The 18191-nt window shown below is 31.6% G+C and overlaps 1 protein-coding gene across 2 annotated transcripts; it reads left to right on the top strand.

The window, feature by feature from the left end:
* The first annotated feature begins 9274 nt into the window (after positions 1–9274).
* On the top strand, positions 9275–17882 carry LOC129293037 (protein DWD HYPERSENSITIVE TO UV-B 1). 2 transcript variants are annotated; one of them, XM_054930840.1, is made up of 10 exons: positions 9275–9502; positions 10106–10172; positions 10773–11026; positions 11721–12312; positions 13454–14089; positions 14500–14940; positions 15411–15605; positions 15858–15914; positions 16927–16989; positions 17327–17882. In XM_054930840.1, the coding sequence occupies exons 1-10, from the start codon at positions 9471–9473 to the stop codon at positions 17408–17410; spliced, it is 2421 nt and encodes an 806-aa protein (XP_054786815.1). In that variant the 5' UTR covers positions 9275–9470; the 3' UTR covers positions 17411–17882. The 2 variants fall into 2 exon arrangements, with proteins under 2 accessions (XP_054786815.1, XP_054786816.1); XM_054930841.1 differs by having other exon boundaries at positions 9276–10029.
* The last annotated feature ends 309 nt before the right edge of the window (positions 17883–18191 follow it).

Below are 18191 nucleotides of genomic sequence, written 5' to 3'. Positions count from 1 at the left end.
TACAATCATACTCATTAATCATTTAAATAATAATTCAACAGTATTTTTTTAATATTCTTTCCTTTCTTTTTTTATCGGCTGGGCCCCTGAAGATACTTGATTGAAAAAGGAAATGTGAATCCTCTTCGTACGGTGTTAATCTTGAATTTAAATTATTCAAATTAATATCAGACGACTCATATTGAATTATTTTGAGTTTTGTAACTTTTATTTATATATTTTAATATAAATACAATATATAATTAAAAAAATTTAACTGCTAAATTTTTAAATAATGATGACATTTCATATAAAAATAAAAAATTAAAATCTTGGCCACCTAAAATAGATTTTAAAAGACATCAATAATGAAAATAAACACAATATATAATTTATAAATGAAAAGTGAGATGTTCGACTTATTTTTGTGGAGAAATCATAATAAATCTACACTAATGTAAAGATTAATTAAAAGATCAAGGTGATGAAGTGGTAAAATGGGGCATTGTGGTCAATAGATCAGGTTGGTCTAGGTAAAAGGAAATGACCCTTCTCTTGTAAGCAATTGGGTTTAAATTAAGTTGCCAATATGAACACTTTGTTTAATGGTTAATCTATAAGATATGTTTTGATTTGGCTAATTTATCTTGACCTTACTGATCTTTTCATGTAACAATTGTGAAAAAGATATAAAAAAAAAAACATAATTACCAGTTTCATCAAATGAACTAATAACCTGATAGCAGATCCATCTTGCAAGTTGCAACTATGCCATTGCGTCTAGCTTTTACTTTTTGTTTTTTCTTTTTACCAAAAAAAAAAATTGATCAGGTTAGAAATTAGAATGTTAGATCCCAAGAAAAGTAGACAAGTCTCAAAACTCAAATCGCATGCACCAACAAATATAGGGCTCTTTGGATTCAAGGCTTCAAGTGATAAGAGAGTTATACTAATTTAATAAGGAAGTCTCAAGTTTGAATTCTATAAAATGTAACAATTTGCACAGATATAATACATGAACCAGATCTGATATATCGATATTTTTATTTTTGAAAAATATATGACGTGATACATACAGGATACTATACACACACACACACACACATATATATGCATGAAAAATGTATAAAACGCACTAAAAATATACTTTAAATTCGAGAAAAATTAAACTAGCATAATCCTTTAATAATATTATTAAATAAAACATAATTATTAATTATACTTTTATTCTATCTGAATCTAATAGCTCATATATTTGGTTACATCAAGAGATAAGTTCGTTACTCAAAATTCTGATCAAAGTTATCCCACTCCTCAAATCTAATATTTTGTTTTAAAATGAATCATAAAAAGATATTAAAAATAAAAAGATTAATATCACAACTGTTAACAAAATTTAATTGGTTAAAAAATATAATGGCCTGGAAGTATTGAATCACAATATAAAATAATAAAAATTTTAAGAAAATTTTAATTAAAAATAATATTTTGATATTTTATAAATACATATTGAAAACGTATTGGTGTGCATTGGTATTGGATACAATACCGACACAAATATGTTAAGCAATTTGAAGTACAAATGATTATAGGCAACAACATTGACAAGAACTTCTATTCAAAAAAGTCACATCCTAACTTGATTTAAATTAGTTTGGGCTTGTTAAAGTTTTCCCAGCTTAACATAGGGCAAATCCAAAATATCAAGTACTTAAGTGCTCTACCACAAAAAAAAAAAAAAACAAAAGAAGAGATTATCCGCTGATAAAGAAACAATGTAGATTTCTAAAATTAAGGACGTGGGATATATAAAAATTCTTATATAAATCTAACGTACCATGTCATCCACGTTCTATTAATAAAAACATAACAATCAAATGATGGTAAATATAAATTAATTTTGTCATTAATAATAATAGAAGAGAAAAATAAGAAATTAAATAGACATTCTATTATAAAAATAAAATTATTAAAAATAATGATGTATAAATTTTTTTTATTTAATTAAATTAATACTCTCTCTATTAAAAAATATAAGGTATTTTTTGAGGAGTTAGATATTAAAAAATGTAAGGTATTTTTAGTCTTTTGGATATAATCATTGTCTTTTTTTCAAAAAAAGCCCTATTGATGAATGATATTATATTTATTGTAGATATTAAATAGGGGTAAATATAAAAAAATAATATAGTTTGAAAATAGATAACTATTTTATTAAAAAGTGAAATTTAATTAAAAATATTTTATATTTTTTATAAAGGCCGTATAATTTTAGTAAATAAGATGTAGATAACGTGATACATGGGTGCATACAAAAATTTCTCCGGAGAGATATGACGAAGAAGGGGCGAACATGGAAATTGAAAGGCAATATAATGAGCGATGTTGGATTCGGGTCGCAAGGGTCCCAAACAAAACGCGTGAAGCTTTATTTATTCCTTTACGGTGCAGTCTGCCTCCAGCTAAGGTTCCATTTCCCTTCTCTCTCACATCTTCTCTTCTCTTTTCTCTCCCTCTCTCTCAACAGTAGCAAGAGGCCAAACCAAAAACAACTTTATTCGGCCACCTTCTCTCTCACGTTCCACTTCTATTCAGCTTCTTCACTCTCCAATCAAAACATGCTCGCTATTCTTTCAGTTTTTTCCACATCTAATATCTCCCTTTCAACTTTATGTACGATACAATATCTTTGTTTTATGCTTTTCGTTATCATCCATTACATATATAAACACAGCACAAGCTTGTGAGGAAAGGCTTCTCTTCATCATCTAATTCTGCTATACATGTTTCCTTCTGTTTTTTTTTTTAAATAAAAAAACCCTTTTTGACTGACCCTTGACTGCATCTTCAATCTGCATATGTTTCAATTATTTTAATCCTCCTGATCGAGCCGATTGTTTTTACTGTTTATTAAATCTACTGATGAACACTATACATCTCAGCACCATATGTTGAGGTTTAATTTAAGTCCATTTATATTTAATTAAGTGCCTTTTTTGGAGAACTTTCCGGCTTTCCCTATGGTTTGGGACCATAAAATCCAGGACATGATAAGGCTCGTGGTTTGGGGATAAGCATGCATGCAAGAAAAATACCCCAATTTATTTTATTTTGTTGTTAATGCTATGATATATCAAGTATGAGTAAACTTGCCGCTTGATGCAAAAATTCTAATATAAAATATATTTGGACTTGTACATAAAATTGAAAGATATTATAAACATGAGTTTTAAAATTTAAAAATTATGATGTGATGTTAAGTTCGGATTTTAGTTTTAACAAGACTAATCATGTAAAAATTGGGCTAGTTAGCTATCTTTGATTTCAATATCCGAAGCATTGTGTGTGATTGTGTGTCACAATTGGACTGGCTTTGGTTCTTTAACAAGTACATCTTGCCTGAGTACAAATACAAATGCACACACATTAAATTGGATAATAAAACTTTTGGCCCATTCAATTTGTTTAAGTTATCGATTTGTCCTTTAAATTTTATTTTTATCAATTTACTCCCTTACAATTTTTTTTAAATTATCACATTAGTCTTTTAAGTTTAAGAAAATAAATTGACTCTTAAATTAATTTAATGTGTAAAGTATATTGATGATTTTATATATATGTATATGTAACTAAATAAAAATAAATTAGTCCTCACGTCAATTTAATTTGTATCATACTAGTCTTACACTCTATGTTTTGTTCTTTCATTTTTAAAAAAATTTTAATTTTTTTCTTACATATATAATTATATTTCTTTTCATTAATTTAGATAGATATTATCAATATTTCATTATCTATGTCACTAGGTTTTAATAGTATTATTTTCTCTTTAAATAATAAAGACTAGATCGATAATTGAAACAAAGTTAAAGGATTAAATGGATAAAAGATAAATTTGAAAGACCAAATTGATAATCGAGCTAAATTTAAGAGATTAAAAATTTTATTATTCCTGTATTTTAAAAATTAAAGTTAGGTATGATTTTCTACATCAATTTAATTGTGGAATCAATCAATTTCATACGTCTACATTGAGATGAATGATAAGCCAATTGGATTGACCATGGTCAAAGAATCTCAACATGAAATTGATTTTTTGAATATATAAAATAAGAAGGTTCAACAATCGACTAATAATGAAGTTTAATTTAAATTTATTAGTCCATAATCGGAAGAAATGTTCACAGGCAGCAGACAAGGCGTATCATCAAGACCTCACTCTTTCACTCAATGAAGGGTCATACTAAAATCTATTTTAATTATGTTTACAAGTGAAAATCATAATTTTTTCTTCTAATTAATCAGCTTGTTAGTGCATGGCGTAAAAAGTAATGTCCCAGTCACTGACGAAGGACTCTAATGGATGTTCCAAAAGTCAAAACTAATTGCTGGCTTTTCTCAACTCTCAGTGGACTAATTAACAAGATAATTAATTAACAACTGTATGGGAGATTAGAGAGTCACATGGCAAGTGAAAAAAGGGATGTGTGTGTTGGGGATGACAGGGAGGCGATGAAAAGAGGGGACTATGTTTGGATTCTAACGACCACCTTAAAATATTGCTGCCCCATTTTGTGGATACTATGTTTGTCTATTCTTTTTTTGACCAACAAAGCAAGCACGTGAATTCTCATGCTTTTGTTAAATCTGCCAATCTCCAATCCCTCTTCCAAAGAAAAACTTATCCTACCTCCTTATACACACACACACACTTTATTTTTAATTTTATTTATAAATTATTTTTAACATATTTTACTAAAATCTAAAAAAAAATTAAAACTCATTAAATATATATACTTTAATAACGTACTTAATTTCTCTTCCCAACATTTAATGAAAGGTAAAAAAAAATTTATGATAAAAAATTAATAACATACTTTATAAATTTGAACAAAAAAATTCCCCTCTCACTAAATGGGAGTGTGTGTGTGTGTATATATGGGTGACCTCATGTAATATTTTACTCCCTCTCTCAACAACAAAACCAAATAATGAGTTTTTATATTTAAAATTAGATTCGGTGAGTAACATAAATCTAGTCACTCAGTAAGTATTTCAAGATATAATTTTTAAAAAGAAATTGAAAACAATCTACACAAGCACTTCTCGCATATATATAAAGTTACCTTGAAAATTTTAAGATTTAATATTTTTTAAATATTATATTGAGTAAGTGAATTTAGACAAGGAATCTAAATCCGCTTTTTTTATTGCCTCTGCAGACACATCCTTCCCCATCACGCGCCCTGCCACGTGCTTCATATACATATACGACCAACCAATACACCTTTACAACTAATCATGTTACAAGTATGTATAATTCGTTCATTAACTGATTTTATATTTTGTAAAATAAAAGAGGACGCAAGAGAATCACAATGTTTGGTTTGATGGAAGCAAATTTCCTAGGAATGTATAGGATATTCTAAATCAATAAAATTTAGCCCAAAGTATTTTATTTCAAGTCGATCCAAAGGAAGGCAGTGTCATTCGTATATATTCAATACACTTTCATCTGCATCCTGAGAATGCAAGTCGTATTTTGTAACGTTGTGGCCTGTGGGTTCAAATAATCTAAAAAACCAGTAAGTATTTTATAAACACTTTGAAAATCATGATACCAAGCTACCTAAGTATCTTGAGCTTCATTAGTAAGGTTTTGGACCTAACTTAAGTTTTGTTGATTTGAATCAATATGTGTATACAATATATATATATATATATATATAGAGCAAAAGTGCACTTTCTGTCATCTAACTTTATACAATGTTCTATTTTGATCATTTAATTTTATAAAATACTTTTTTCAATTATTTAATTCTAGCATGATTAATTTCATTAATAAAAGATGCCAACGTTAACTTTTGAATGTTGACAGAACATTTTTAAATATATGTTGATATGTTAAGCTTAATTTTTCAAAATAATTATGATTGTCGTAAAAAAAATTATTTGATACTAATGGTGTCAAAATTAGAAGACTTGAAAGATATTTGGGAAAATGTAATTTTTAGTTCCTAAACTTTTAGCACATTTTGTTATCAATCTCTATACTTTATTTATTGTTTCAAATCCCTTAAAATTCATTTTTTTGTAATACTAGTCTTTATATTTTATATGACCATGATAACTTTATAGTGGCTAACATGTGTATAAACTCTATTACTTCTTATATTAACTTGTTAAAATTATGATGAGTTGTATAAAAAATTAGTAGAATACAAAAAAAAAAGTTAAAAACCATGACATGGAATCAAAATCTTTAAATGTGTAGTGGATGAAGCTTTATAAGGAAGAAAACACATAGGGTGGACGAGTAAAATATTAGCAGCTATTTTGTTCATATATTTTTTAACTCATCATAATTTTATTATCAACTCGCTAATAAAATTAAATAGAATTATGTACACATTGATTTCCCTAATGATGATAAAGATTAATATTGTAGGTGTTTGAAACTTAAGGATTTGCAACAATGAAATAAAAATATAAAAACTAATATCAAAACATGCTAAAAAATATATAGGGATCAATACTTGTAGTTTTTCAAAATATTTTATATAATTAACGAGTCAAATTGAAATTTTATATAACGTTGAATAATTAAAATTACATTTTAGCTCCAATTTTATCGAGCAACAAATAATTTTGGCAAGGAAGCCCTTCTCGTTTGATTTTCTTTTTTAATGAAACTTTTCGTTAGATTTTAAAAAACACAAATGGCCGTCTTTTCCAAGTGAGAACGTAACTATTGTCCAAATATTAAGTAAGGCCATTTTGATTTTTTTTAAATTTTCATTCTTTTATTATTTTTAATTCATTAAATATCATTTGCGGACTATCCTTTCGTATACATCCATGGTATACTAGTGAAATGATAGAAGACACATTGGGATGTTGATTAAGGTGATTATGGCCCGCCTTTGATTTTTCATAGATAATGGAATTCAAAATTCAACAAAAGTCCTGTTAATATTGTAAAATCAACATTTGAAATCCAATCTATGGTCACATCAAGTTTATTTTTCCGCAATCAATCATAGTTGATTTTACTAGTAGGTGAATTTGGTTTGTTTTTGATTCGATATGGGTGAATTAATTTAGTTGACTTTTACCCTTAATTTGAATTTGAATTCGAATTCGAACTCAAACCATGTGCTTATATTTTGATTTGCTTATTCGGTTTGGGGTTCGGTAAATTATGGACATAAAAAAATTCAGTTAATTAACTTGGGAAACATGTCTCCATAATTGTTTAAGCTAAGTAACTTCACTTCTAAAAGTTTCCAAGTTGGGAATGCTTTAAATGTCTGACTCCACAATATTTTTTCTTTGATAGATCTGACCCCACAGTATTAATTCTTGCTCGTCACATCAAAAAGTTATTTTTTTTCCCAGTCCATTAAGCTTTACCGTTCACTAGCTATTTTTTCCCCCTTCAAATGAGTGTATAATTAAGCTGCTAAAATAAGTTAATCAAGTTATTAGACATTTAATTTACACTCTATCTATTCTAACCCCAAAAGACAAAACCAAAATATTTAACCTATTATATCTTTAAATTAACATTTTTGCCACCATATTTTTAAACTATTTACAATAGTGCATTAGAGAAAGAATGAAAAAATATAATTTATTGTCCGTTTGAATTTTTTTTATCTTTATCTAAATGCATATTATATGTAATTATTTATTTATTTGGATCCTATCCCTTAATATCTTGAAAAACATATAGGGTATGAACTTGAATTGGAAACTCTAGTTAATTTAATTTTCTTAGCCAATTGAACTAAATGTCCCTCAGCATTACACATACATGCTTATTTATTTATTTATTTATTAAATGCACAGAATTTGATTATTTTTAAATATGATTCTTTTGTGCGAAGTATTATAATTTTCATTTTTAAAAAAATGCACAAGTCTAAATTAGCATACGAAATGATACTGTTAAAATGAAATAAAATAAGCAAAATGTATAGTTTAGGGAACCAAACCCCCATTTTAACAGAAGCAAGTAATTAGCCACTAAAAGGCATTTTCAGATATGGTTATAATGCTTTCATTCTCTACCTCTTTCAATTATTTAAGGGCTAAGCATGTCATTAGGTGTGCACGAAATTGCTTGTTGATTGAATTATATAAAATCTCCCATTTGATCTCTTGACAAATTTTCATATTTTTTTTTGGGAGCTCAATAAATATATAAACATGGAAGAGGGTGACTTAAATGATCTAAATCGAGTTAATATGTGTGCAATTATTTTTTATTCTATTCATTTAGTACGGCGCAGTCAGAAAAAATGATAGACACATCACACGTGTAATCAGTGTGCTTTGCAACATCGCTTATCCGATTTATGAATTTACATTATTAGGGATCAGTGATTTATAGGCTTCACACAAAAGGACATTATTGTGGAGACTTTTTTATGAACCATGTTTTAAGACTAGCCTCAGATCAAAAGCTATGGTTTATGAAACTTACAGAGTCAAACCTTTCCTATGCAACTTGACTATTCTTTTTTACTTCTTCCCATTCTCTTTCCTTCAGTTTTTTTTTTAAAAATTTTTTGAATGACTTTTCTGTTTTAATTTTCAAATCTTTACTCCAATCTTATTTATAATGACAAGAAGAATAGAAACATAATATCTACACGTGCCTTTGAAATATTTGGCTTGTGAATAGCGTGCGTTGTGATCTAAGATAATTGACTTCTATAAGTTACGTGTTTCGTTATATTGTAGTATACTATTTTGAATTTTTTTTCCCCAAATTTTTAAGCTAGTGGGTCTCGTTAAATGATGTTGTCTCAAATATATGTTTATGGATATAAAGATCGTTTAATATGCAAAAAATAAAAAATAAAGTATTGTCATAAAAAATATTTCTTATATCATTCAGATAAAATATCCAATTCTAGAACTAAGTTAAGTAATTATTTGTTTCCATTAAATCTATTACTTTAGTATTTTTAATGCGAAACGAAATACATTGTAAGTAAATTTTTGAAAATTTTCCTTTAAAATTTTAAAAAGAAAAATGGTGAGTCATGACTCTTGAGGGAATCTGGTTTTACTATTGGTCTGAGCACTTTCAATGCCCCTTCCATTCGATTATAATTGGGCTTAATTCGTTAGGCCCAATCGGGTTATAGGCATAGGCCCAACACTTATGGTCTTCTTCGAGATCTTATCTGGCGAATCAGTTTTGGACAGTTACCGGGGTCTCCTGCGAGGAAAAGGACAAGAAATGAGTGGAGAACTAGAAGAAAAGCAAAACGAAGTGTCTTAAAAAAAAAAAAAAAAAAAAGAAGCGCTGCAATTCTCGTTCACTACTTCCGCAGCTTGGGCTTCCGGTTTACCATCCAACCGTCATTGCCATTTGGCTATTCGATCTTCCTTGTTAATTTTCGGTTTCTGCTTTGATATCTGAAATTGTTGATCACTGCTTAGATCTCCAATTGCATTTCCATTGTTCCTAGATCGCCATGGCTATCGACATCCCAACCTTGGAAGAAAGGCAAGTCGTTGTCGTGCACTCTTTTGCAAGGATTCTTCGCATTGAAGCTTGTTTCTTACAATGTTAGTTTCAAGTATTAGCCATTAATTTGGGGGAAGTGGACGGTCTTACTGTAACCGGAAAATCTGAATGCTCAAAGACTCTTAATGGCATTCATCAGCCCAATCCACCCCCCAAAAAAAATAATTAATAATTTTTACTTTTAATCCTCTTAATTCCGCTGGAAATTTATAGGAATTATGCTCGCTTCCCAGTGTGTGAGCACTTATTAGGCTCCATGAGAATGGTGTCCAGCATTTAGATTTATGACTGTAGGATTCGTTTCAAGCAGTAGCTAAATCGGCTGCTGCTTCCTCTTCCCATGCATTTTTAACTATTTGCTTTGTCTTGTGAAATCCGAAATTTTTGGGCGACAACAAGTTGATTGTAAATTAAAAGTTGGATGAAGGGAAAGAAGCAGCTTCACAAAAGGGCAATCGTTTGAATGAATTGTTCCTAGTTTCCATAGTGGTTGATAATTTGATCAGGTCTGTAGTTTCTAATTTGATCAGCGTTCTCTTGCTCGTTTGCATATTTTACTCTTGTATTTGTTTTTGGTTCTAGGTATATCGGCTCTTGCAGGAGCCATGGTATTTTGCCTAGCAGTTCTATTTTGTCAAGCTTTTTTAAGGTATGTATTGAATGTCACGTTAAGATATTCTGCAAAGGCACTGAAACCTTGATTTTCAAAACAATTGTTATTCAAATAATTTTTATCTCTGCTTCTCGTCTCTTTCTATTTGATATGTACTTCTTGTCAAGGAACGTTGTTTGTTAGCACTCAAGGTAATTTTTATATTCTACTTGAGATAAGTACTGCAAGGGCCTGTTTGGAAACATGTTCTGAGAACAGTTTTTTGTTCTTTAAAATAAGAGAAAAAAAAATTTATTTGGTAATGTGTTATTAAAAAGTGTTTTGGAAAACAAAAAAAAAATAAAATATTGTTCTGGAGAATAGAAAAATGGAAACAACTTTTAGGTGTTCGGTGATTATTGTTCTGGAGAACAAAGGAGAATGAAAAAAATACCTATTTTTATTATTTTTTGTTCTCAGAACATATTTTACAAAACACTAGTTCTCAAAACAATAAAATAAAAACAGTTTCAAACAGCCCCTTATGTCTTTCTCCTGGTTTCTTCATTCATTGATTATTACCTTCTTTTATTTTTTTATTTTCTATTTAATGTTTTAAATGGGAATAAGAAGCTAAACATGACCATAATTGCACAGGCTGAGATCAAAAAGTCCTGTCAGGAGCTCTGCTGCCTGGAGATTTTCATTGATGACATAAAGGATATCGATTTTCCTCCACTTCTTGATGTGTGCATGAACCTTGATACTTCTGAAATAGAAGCTGTTGATTTACGTAATGAATCAACATCTGAATTAAATGGAGAGTATGCCTTATCATTGATGCGTGCTATCAATCAAAAGCTTCGAGTAGTTGATCTACAAGATTTGTCATTTGGAAAAGATTTCTTGCGGTAAATCGTGGTGCTTGTCTTTTATTATATTAGAGTAGGTGACATAGTCTCTGCTTTGTTTAGTTGTAGATACCTCTATTCTTTTTACATCTCACCTTTTAAGCAAATTTAATACCGTAAAGATCAATATCAGTGCATAAAAGTTCTTTATAGAAACTCTAGCAATTTCAAAACAATGGCATGTGATTGAACATCTGAGACGTTTTTAAATATTGGCTTGGTATGTGACCTATTATGTCCGTGCACTAATTCTTTAAGAAAGCAATCATGTATGAGTTTAACAATTTTTGGGATATTGGAACAAATATAATGGGATCAATTTAGAAATCCCGTGCTTTTGAGCAATGCTTGATAAAAAACTTTTAAGCTTGACCCACACTTGATAAACATTGGATTTAAGTAAACGTTTCATGTTGAAAAAGAATGGACACTGCCATTTCACCTTTATAATTTGTTGGCAATCTGATTTCTTATTCATTTGTTGCAACAAATTCCCTCTACTCTGTATAAGGTCCAGTTTATAAATGAGATGCTTTATCCCCTTGAGTGACATGCACATCAGTAATTTATCAAATGCATGGGTGGTTCATTTCTAGCAAAAGACATTGCCCTTATGGGCACATGCGCACTTTTTGAAGCAACATTTTTGTATCATATATGACATTTTCTGGCTAATATTGGGCTTAACCTTCAGGGATATCTCTCAAAGAGGTTTGGCATGCCAAGTTTTGACACTGAGGTCTTCACATTTCCGGAAGCTGAACTTAGTTGGGGAGTTCCTGAATATGCATACACTTAATCTTGATTTCAGCTCATCATTGACCAGTTTCCAAGAGGACTGCTTTAATTGCATGCCCAATCTAATGTGCCTCTCAATGTGCGAGACACAGATATCCAATCTTTGGACAACTGTTGCTGCCCTCTCTAAGCTTCCTTCTTTGGTTGAACTTAGATTTCAATATTTGTTGCATTGCAATGATGCTATGACCTCGTATACTTCATCCAGTGGGAGGTCAAATGACACTGATGATTTCATTCTGTCAAAGAGAGTTCCATGTATTAGTGAATCCTGCATTGGCACAAGTGAACTGACGGATCATACCTTCGGTGCAGATAATCCACTGAGTAATTTTTATTCATTTGATGATGCTATGAATCATGATGCTTCAAGCATTATCGATGATTCATCAGGTGATACTGAAGTTGACATTTCACGTCACCATCAAAGATACGCGTTGTCAGCTGTCTTTGCTAGGTGGAATGGACAGATGCCTCTTCAGAATGAGGTAGTTAACTTGGCTTCTTTTCCCCCCTGTTCTTGTAGGTGTCCTTTTTAGTGCAGAGTGGTTTCAATTTGCTGTGTTTAAAGTTTTTCCTCCCCCTGATAAAAGGACATATTTTATTAAAACTAAAGTCTACAACCAGCAATACAATTTGTTAGAAAATATTCTTGAAACATTTGAGACAGAAACAAAAACTCAATGAAACATCTTACCAGGGAGAAACAGATCACTAGAACTAATATCATAACTACTAAGAGACTCAGTCTTTAACCTGCAGAAACTTCTTAAAACATATTACAAGATGATTGCATGGCCTGAAGCTAGATTTGTCCTCACATTGCGACATTCTGAAGCGAACATAAAGATTTTGTCTAGTCACATCCAACAAATATATAATCAATCGTTTCAGGAGTCTGGTGTCCTAAAGGACAAATATTTCTTTTTTTCTAAATGATGGCATCTCAGAATATCTCCAACAGGCAAACCATTATATATTCAAAAGCTTCTACATGAAAAAGAGATATTTGAAGCGCAATTCAAGTCTTCATAAAATTCATCCAAACTTGATCATCTTCATGCCCAGCAAGCAATTTGAGCATCCAATGAAAAATGATAAGCACCCTTCAAAAAAAAAAAAAAAAAAAACCACCACCAGAGGGTATTTAAGGACAACTATCAAACTGCATCTTAAGTTATTGTATTTACATGCTGTGTCAATATGGTGGTTTTTTAAGAAGAATCCTATCAAGCACTCTCATTAGAAGAACATATTATGATATCCCCCTCACAATTTGAATTTAGGATTATTGATTAAATTATTTTAATTGATACCCTATTCAGTTGTGAAATTCATTATTATAGTTATAGCTTGGTTTATAAAATAATTATATTAGTCATAACCTATAAGTATTTTGATATTCTCTTCTGCCTAGGTCAATTATTATTGTAAAATTTAGTCAATGGCTCTGAATGCCTTATTTTACATTATGCATGCAATGCATTTTGGAAATTGTTGTTTAAATATTTCCTATTTAATTGCATCAAAATGACTCGTTATTATACAATTACTTTGGTCTAAAGTTTCTATTAGTGAAGCTGTGACTCAAATTCTTTTCAGCTTTAACTTTTGCATTTTGCATTCCAGAATCAAGATGAAGAGGATTTGTTGGAAGGCACCTTTGCAAGGCGTACTGCTGATGTTTCTCAGAAGTATATGCCTTGTCATGCATCGCCAATTTGTTATGAGAAACATTACAGAGAATTTATGATAGCTTCATTACCTAACCTGAAAGTCTTGGATAATTTACCTATAAAAAAGATTGACAAGGAAAAGGCTACAGAAACATTTTCTCAATACTTTGAGTATCTACCATACAGATGGAAGCACAAGGAGAGTATTGTTCGTATCTTACAGAACCGTGAAATAAAATCAAGCCATATAAATGTACAGAGTCTCAAGTCCAGGGCATCATATCGTTCTGGAAAGTCCCAACACTTTTATGCTAGGTCTCTTTCTGCTGCAAAAGTGGGGTCTTCAACTTGGCCTTTCTTGTGTCCACTTTCTCTGTCTGGCTGTCGCTTTGGAGGTGAAGATAGAGTCTTTCGTCCAAGGCAGTTTGAGTACCATCCATCTGACTCCAGCCTGATGGTCTTTGGGACTTTAGATGGTGAAGTAGTTGTCATCAACCATGAGAACGAGCAGATTGTGAGCTATATTCCATCACTTGGAGCAATGAATAGTGTCTTGGGGCTCTGCTGGCTTAAGAAATATCCCTCCAAGGCATGTTTTCGTTGCAAGGAAAGTGATGACATAGAGATTGTAGTTAGCTTGGTTATTGTGTTTTAAGTGCAATGTAGCAGCTGCTTAAGTAATTATGTTCAATCATCTCATTCATGAACCTAGATTGCTACACCCCTTACAAGATTTTGAAGTTTCTTTTGTTAGGACCTCACAATGGCTGAAGTATTTTAGATTGAAGGGAGATTAAAAAATTTTAGATAATAACTGGAGTATGCAAGCACTATGCATCATTATTTTTAAGCTGTCACGATCAGATTGGATTTAATGATTTATTTAAATAAAAAAAGCTAAATTGTTCAGTGTGTTTATTTTCCCTTCATTTGCTTCTCCAGTGATTAAATTTTTAAAATGGTTATATCTGATGCTTTCTTTTTCCTGATTCATATCAGCTTATAGCAGGTTCGGACAACGGTTCCTTGAAATTATATGACATCCATCATGTAGGAAGAAAAAGTACTGGCATATATGGCAGTTCTGGTTGTGTTACTTTTGATGAGTTTGACCAGTTGACGTCTGTTCATGTTAACTCCGCAGATGAGCTATTTCTTGCGAGTGGTTACTCAAGAAATGTTGCTTTATATGACATCAACAATGGAAAGCGCTTGCAAGTATTCACTGATATGCATCAGGGGCATATTAATGTAGTTAAATTTGCAAATCATTCTCCTTCGATTTTTGCCACTTCATCGTTTGATCAGGATGTCAAGAAGTGGGATTTGAGACAAAAACCCACACACCCTTGTTTCACTGCTTCAAGTTCTAGAGGAAATGTTATGGCCTGCTTTTCTCCAGATGACCAATATATTCTTGCATCAGCTGTTGACAATGAGGTAACTCATAATTGACAGTGCGTGGTGTTGCTGGACATTACATACAAAGTGTTATTATTCAGATAAGCCATGCATTGCATGTGAAATCTGAGTTAGATTTGAAATTAGTAGCAAAAGTCTCCAGGAGCTTGGATAACCATATGGAGTTCTTGTCATTCATCTTTCTTTCTTCCCCTTCATTTAATTGCTTTTCTCATGTATTTTTTCTGAAGATTTCTTTAGTTAAATCCTCATAATGATGTCTTATTCCATCATGTATGTGAATGTAATAGTCATTGACTGGAACCCTTTGCACTACCTAGAATTTGAATCATTTTTTCATTGGGCTTGTGCATTTTTCTTTCTTGCATATTAGTTTTGTGTGGTTATTACTTATGCATGTGACTTCTTAGCTTGGTAACGTGTTGATTATGAAGTATTGAGGAAATTATTTTGGTGTCCAGACTAATTTGTAAACCTTTACTTGACAGGTTAGACAACTTCTAGCCGTTGATGGTAGGCTCCACTTGGCTTTTGATATTGCTTCCACGGGAAGCTCTCAGAATTACACCCGTTCTTATTACATGAATGGGAGGGACTACATTATCAGTGGGAGTTGTGATGAACAAGTGATTCGTATATGCTGTACCCAAACAGGAAGGCGTTTGAGAGATATATCCCTCGAGGTATGTCAATCATCTTAATGACAATGCTCTATTGGCTTGGCTAGCTTTGTATATAGCTGTCAAGTGCTCAAAATAGTTCTTCTGTTCCGGTTCCCATATCCTTTGAATGTGAAAAAGTTTGGCTGGGCTTTCAATCTATCAGAAAGAGAGTGCATGTCAGTTGCTTATTCCAAATGTAAACATTTTATCATCACCACGTAACACATCAAATCTGAAGAGTTATATGAATATGAGAACGATATGTCTTTGCAGGGAAGGAGTTCTGGAAGTTCCATGTATGTTCAATCTTTGAGGGGTGATCCTTTCAGGGTAAGTTTCTTTCTGCTTGACCATTCTCTTTGATAAAGGGAAATCGCAGCCCTTGTTAGCATTCTCAAGGGGGAGACTAACAACATGGATTTCTAAATATTAGACTGCTTCCTCACTTTTTTTGGACAGTTTATAGTCATTCTTATTATTTGTTTCCTACCCAAGTGTTTTCTTTCTTTTTAATGTTCTCTTAGCGTACTTCGATGGTTGTTTTCTTTATTGCCTGTGCCAAATTCATGCATTGTACTTGTGCAATGGCTCTTGATGCTTTTTCCTCATACTTATTTGAGGTTGATTTCGTAGACTCTACATTGAAAGTACTGTATCCATGCTGATCTTTATGGTAATGCAAAACCGATTGCATAGTTCTGGTTTGCAGCGGCAGACCCAAGATTGCAAAACAGTGTTCGTGTGAGTTTGCACTAAACAACATTGATTTTGGGGCATCTCAGTCGCCTATGGACGTGAATCTTATTCACATGTCTCTTTTACTTAGCCATTTATAGAGAGTAATGCCACACAACCTGGCAGTTACTATTTTACACCAGTTCACACATTCCTTGAGTTTGAGTTGGCCTGCTCAACTTCTATTGTCAGATTCAGAAATCTATATGTGCATGTGATTGCAAGTTGTTCACATTTCTCGTTAAACATTTATGGAATTTATGAATTTGTTGATTGATAAACTACTTGAAAGAGAATTTGGCAGTGATGGCCTCCCCTTTATTATTTTAGAACTTTTTAAACAAGTTGCAGGGGTTGTACTGCGTATACTTAGAACTGAGTCACTGTTAGTCTAACTGGTTTATGCAACAGTCGCAAATTCTTTGCCATGAAGCTGGAAATAGTTGTTTTACTTTTATAAATATTCTTATAATTATTGTTTTTAACTTCATTGGACAGCATCATTTATTTTCCTGTCATTATATTCAACTGTCCATAATATATGGTATACTGCATTGGAGTTCCAGTATTAAGTTCTCCTTTAATCTTGCAATAATGCTACATGCAGGATTTCAATATGAGCGTGTTAGCAGCCTATATGCGTCCAGCTTCCAAGTCTGAAATTGTTAAGGTAAGTTAATATCAAGCTTAATTTCTTATTTCATTATTTGAGAGCATCCCAATCTCAATGATCCTATTCCGTGGAGTCTCTCAAGCAAGTTTCTTTGAAAGAAATGAGGCACAAGAAAAGCATAGATTAATAAGTGGGAGAAAAAGTGGGACCCATTATTTTTCCATTCAGTTTGTGGAAAGAAAAACTGAAAATGGAGACAATTATTCTTTTTCGTCAGACCATTCCATCCGAATACGAGGAAAGAAAATCCCATTCTCATTTACCTTCAAAAGTTTCCTTCCCACTTTCCCCTGCTTTTCGAGGTCAAATTTTGATTCTCTCTCCCCCTTTGCAGATCAATTTGTTAGCATCAAGTGGCTATACTAAAGATGATTCTGATCAGCAGCACCCCTGTCCATCCCATAGTATGGGAGCTTAACGTATCACATTGCAAATATTACTGGCTCAGGATTTTCAACCTCTGCTTCAGAGAGTTATACTGGTGTGGCTAAACTTGTAACGTAATTCGATGCCCATAAGAAATTCAAATCAAGATCATATGTCTGCTGCATGCATTGTATGCAACGAATGGCTTATTTTTTGCAGCGGAGACGAGTATTTGGCGACAAGAAAGTAGGGTTAAGTTCCTGGATGTTCTGTAGATAAAGAAATTGGTAGGTTGAGAAATAGATGCATCAGGACTAGCTTCTTATATGTTTTGTAGATCAAATTTGGTAAGCAGAGAATTAGGTCCATTAGTTTTTTTTTTTTTTAAAGCCTTTTTAATGGTGCAAGCACCCATCTGTTTGGTGTGCGCACGCACGCGAAGGCAGATTTTGAAATTTTAGATGGGGGGCAACGTGCATATGTGGCAATAAAAATATGATATAAAATGATATTATTGATCTTAACTTAGAATCATTAAGAAGCTTTTGCAAATCAAATTTGAATTTTTTTTATAAAGATCAATTCTATTGATAGTCAACCAAAAAGAATTAAAATACACAAGGTATTAGTATAATCTACTGTGAAAAACTAAAATCAGCAAATAGTTCATTCTTCTTGCCACGCTGAAATATAAAAGGATGTGAAGGCAACAACGAAACAATATTGTTGTGGCAGCCTCGAAAATGCTTTAATAATGAATCATCTCTTTATACAGTTGAACCCGACGGAATGCTGTAGGCATAGTTGAAATTAACAATCCACAAGGTTGATCG

Source organism: Prosopis cineraria, unplaced genomic scaffold (assembly GCF_029017545.1).
Source record: "Prosopis cineraria cultivar Desert tree isolate PC_DT_omini unplaced genomic scaffold, ASM2901754v1 PC14, whole genome shotgun sequence".
NCBI lineage: Eukaryota > Viridiplantae > Streptophyta > Magnoliopsida > Fabales > Fabaceae > Prosopis > Prosopis cineraria.
This window is presented reverse-complemented; position numbering and strand designations above follow the sequence as displayed.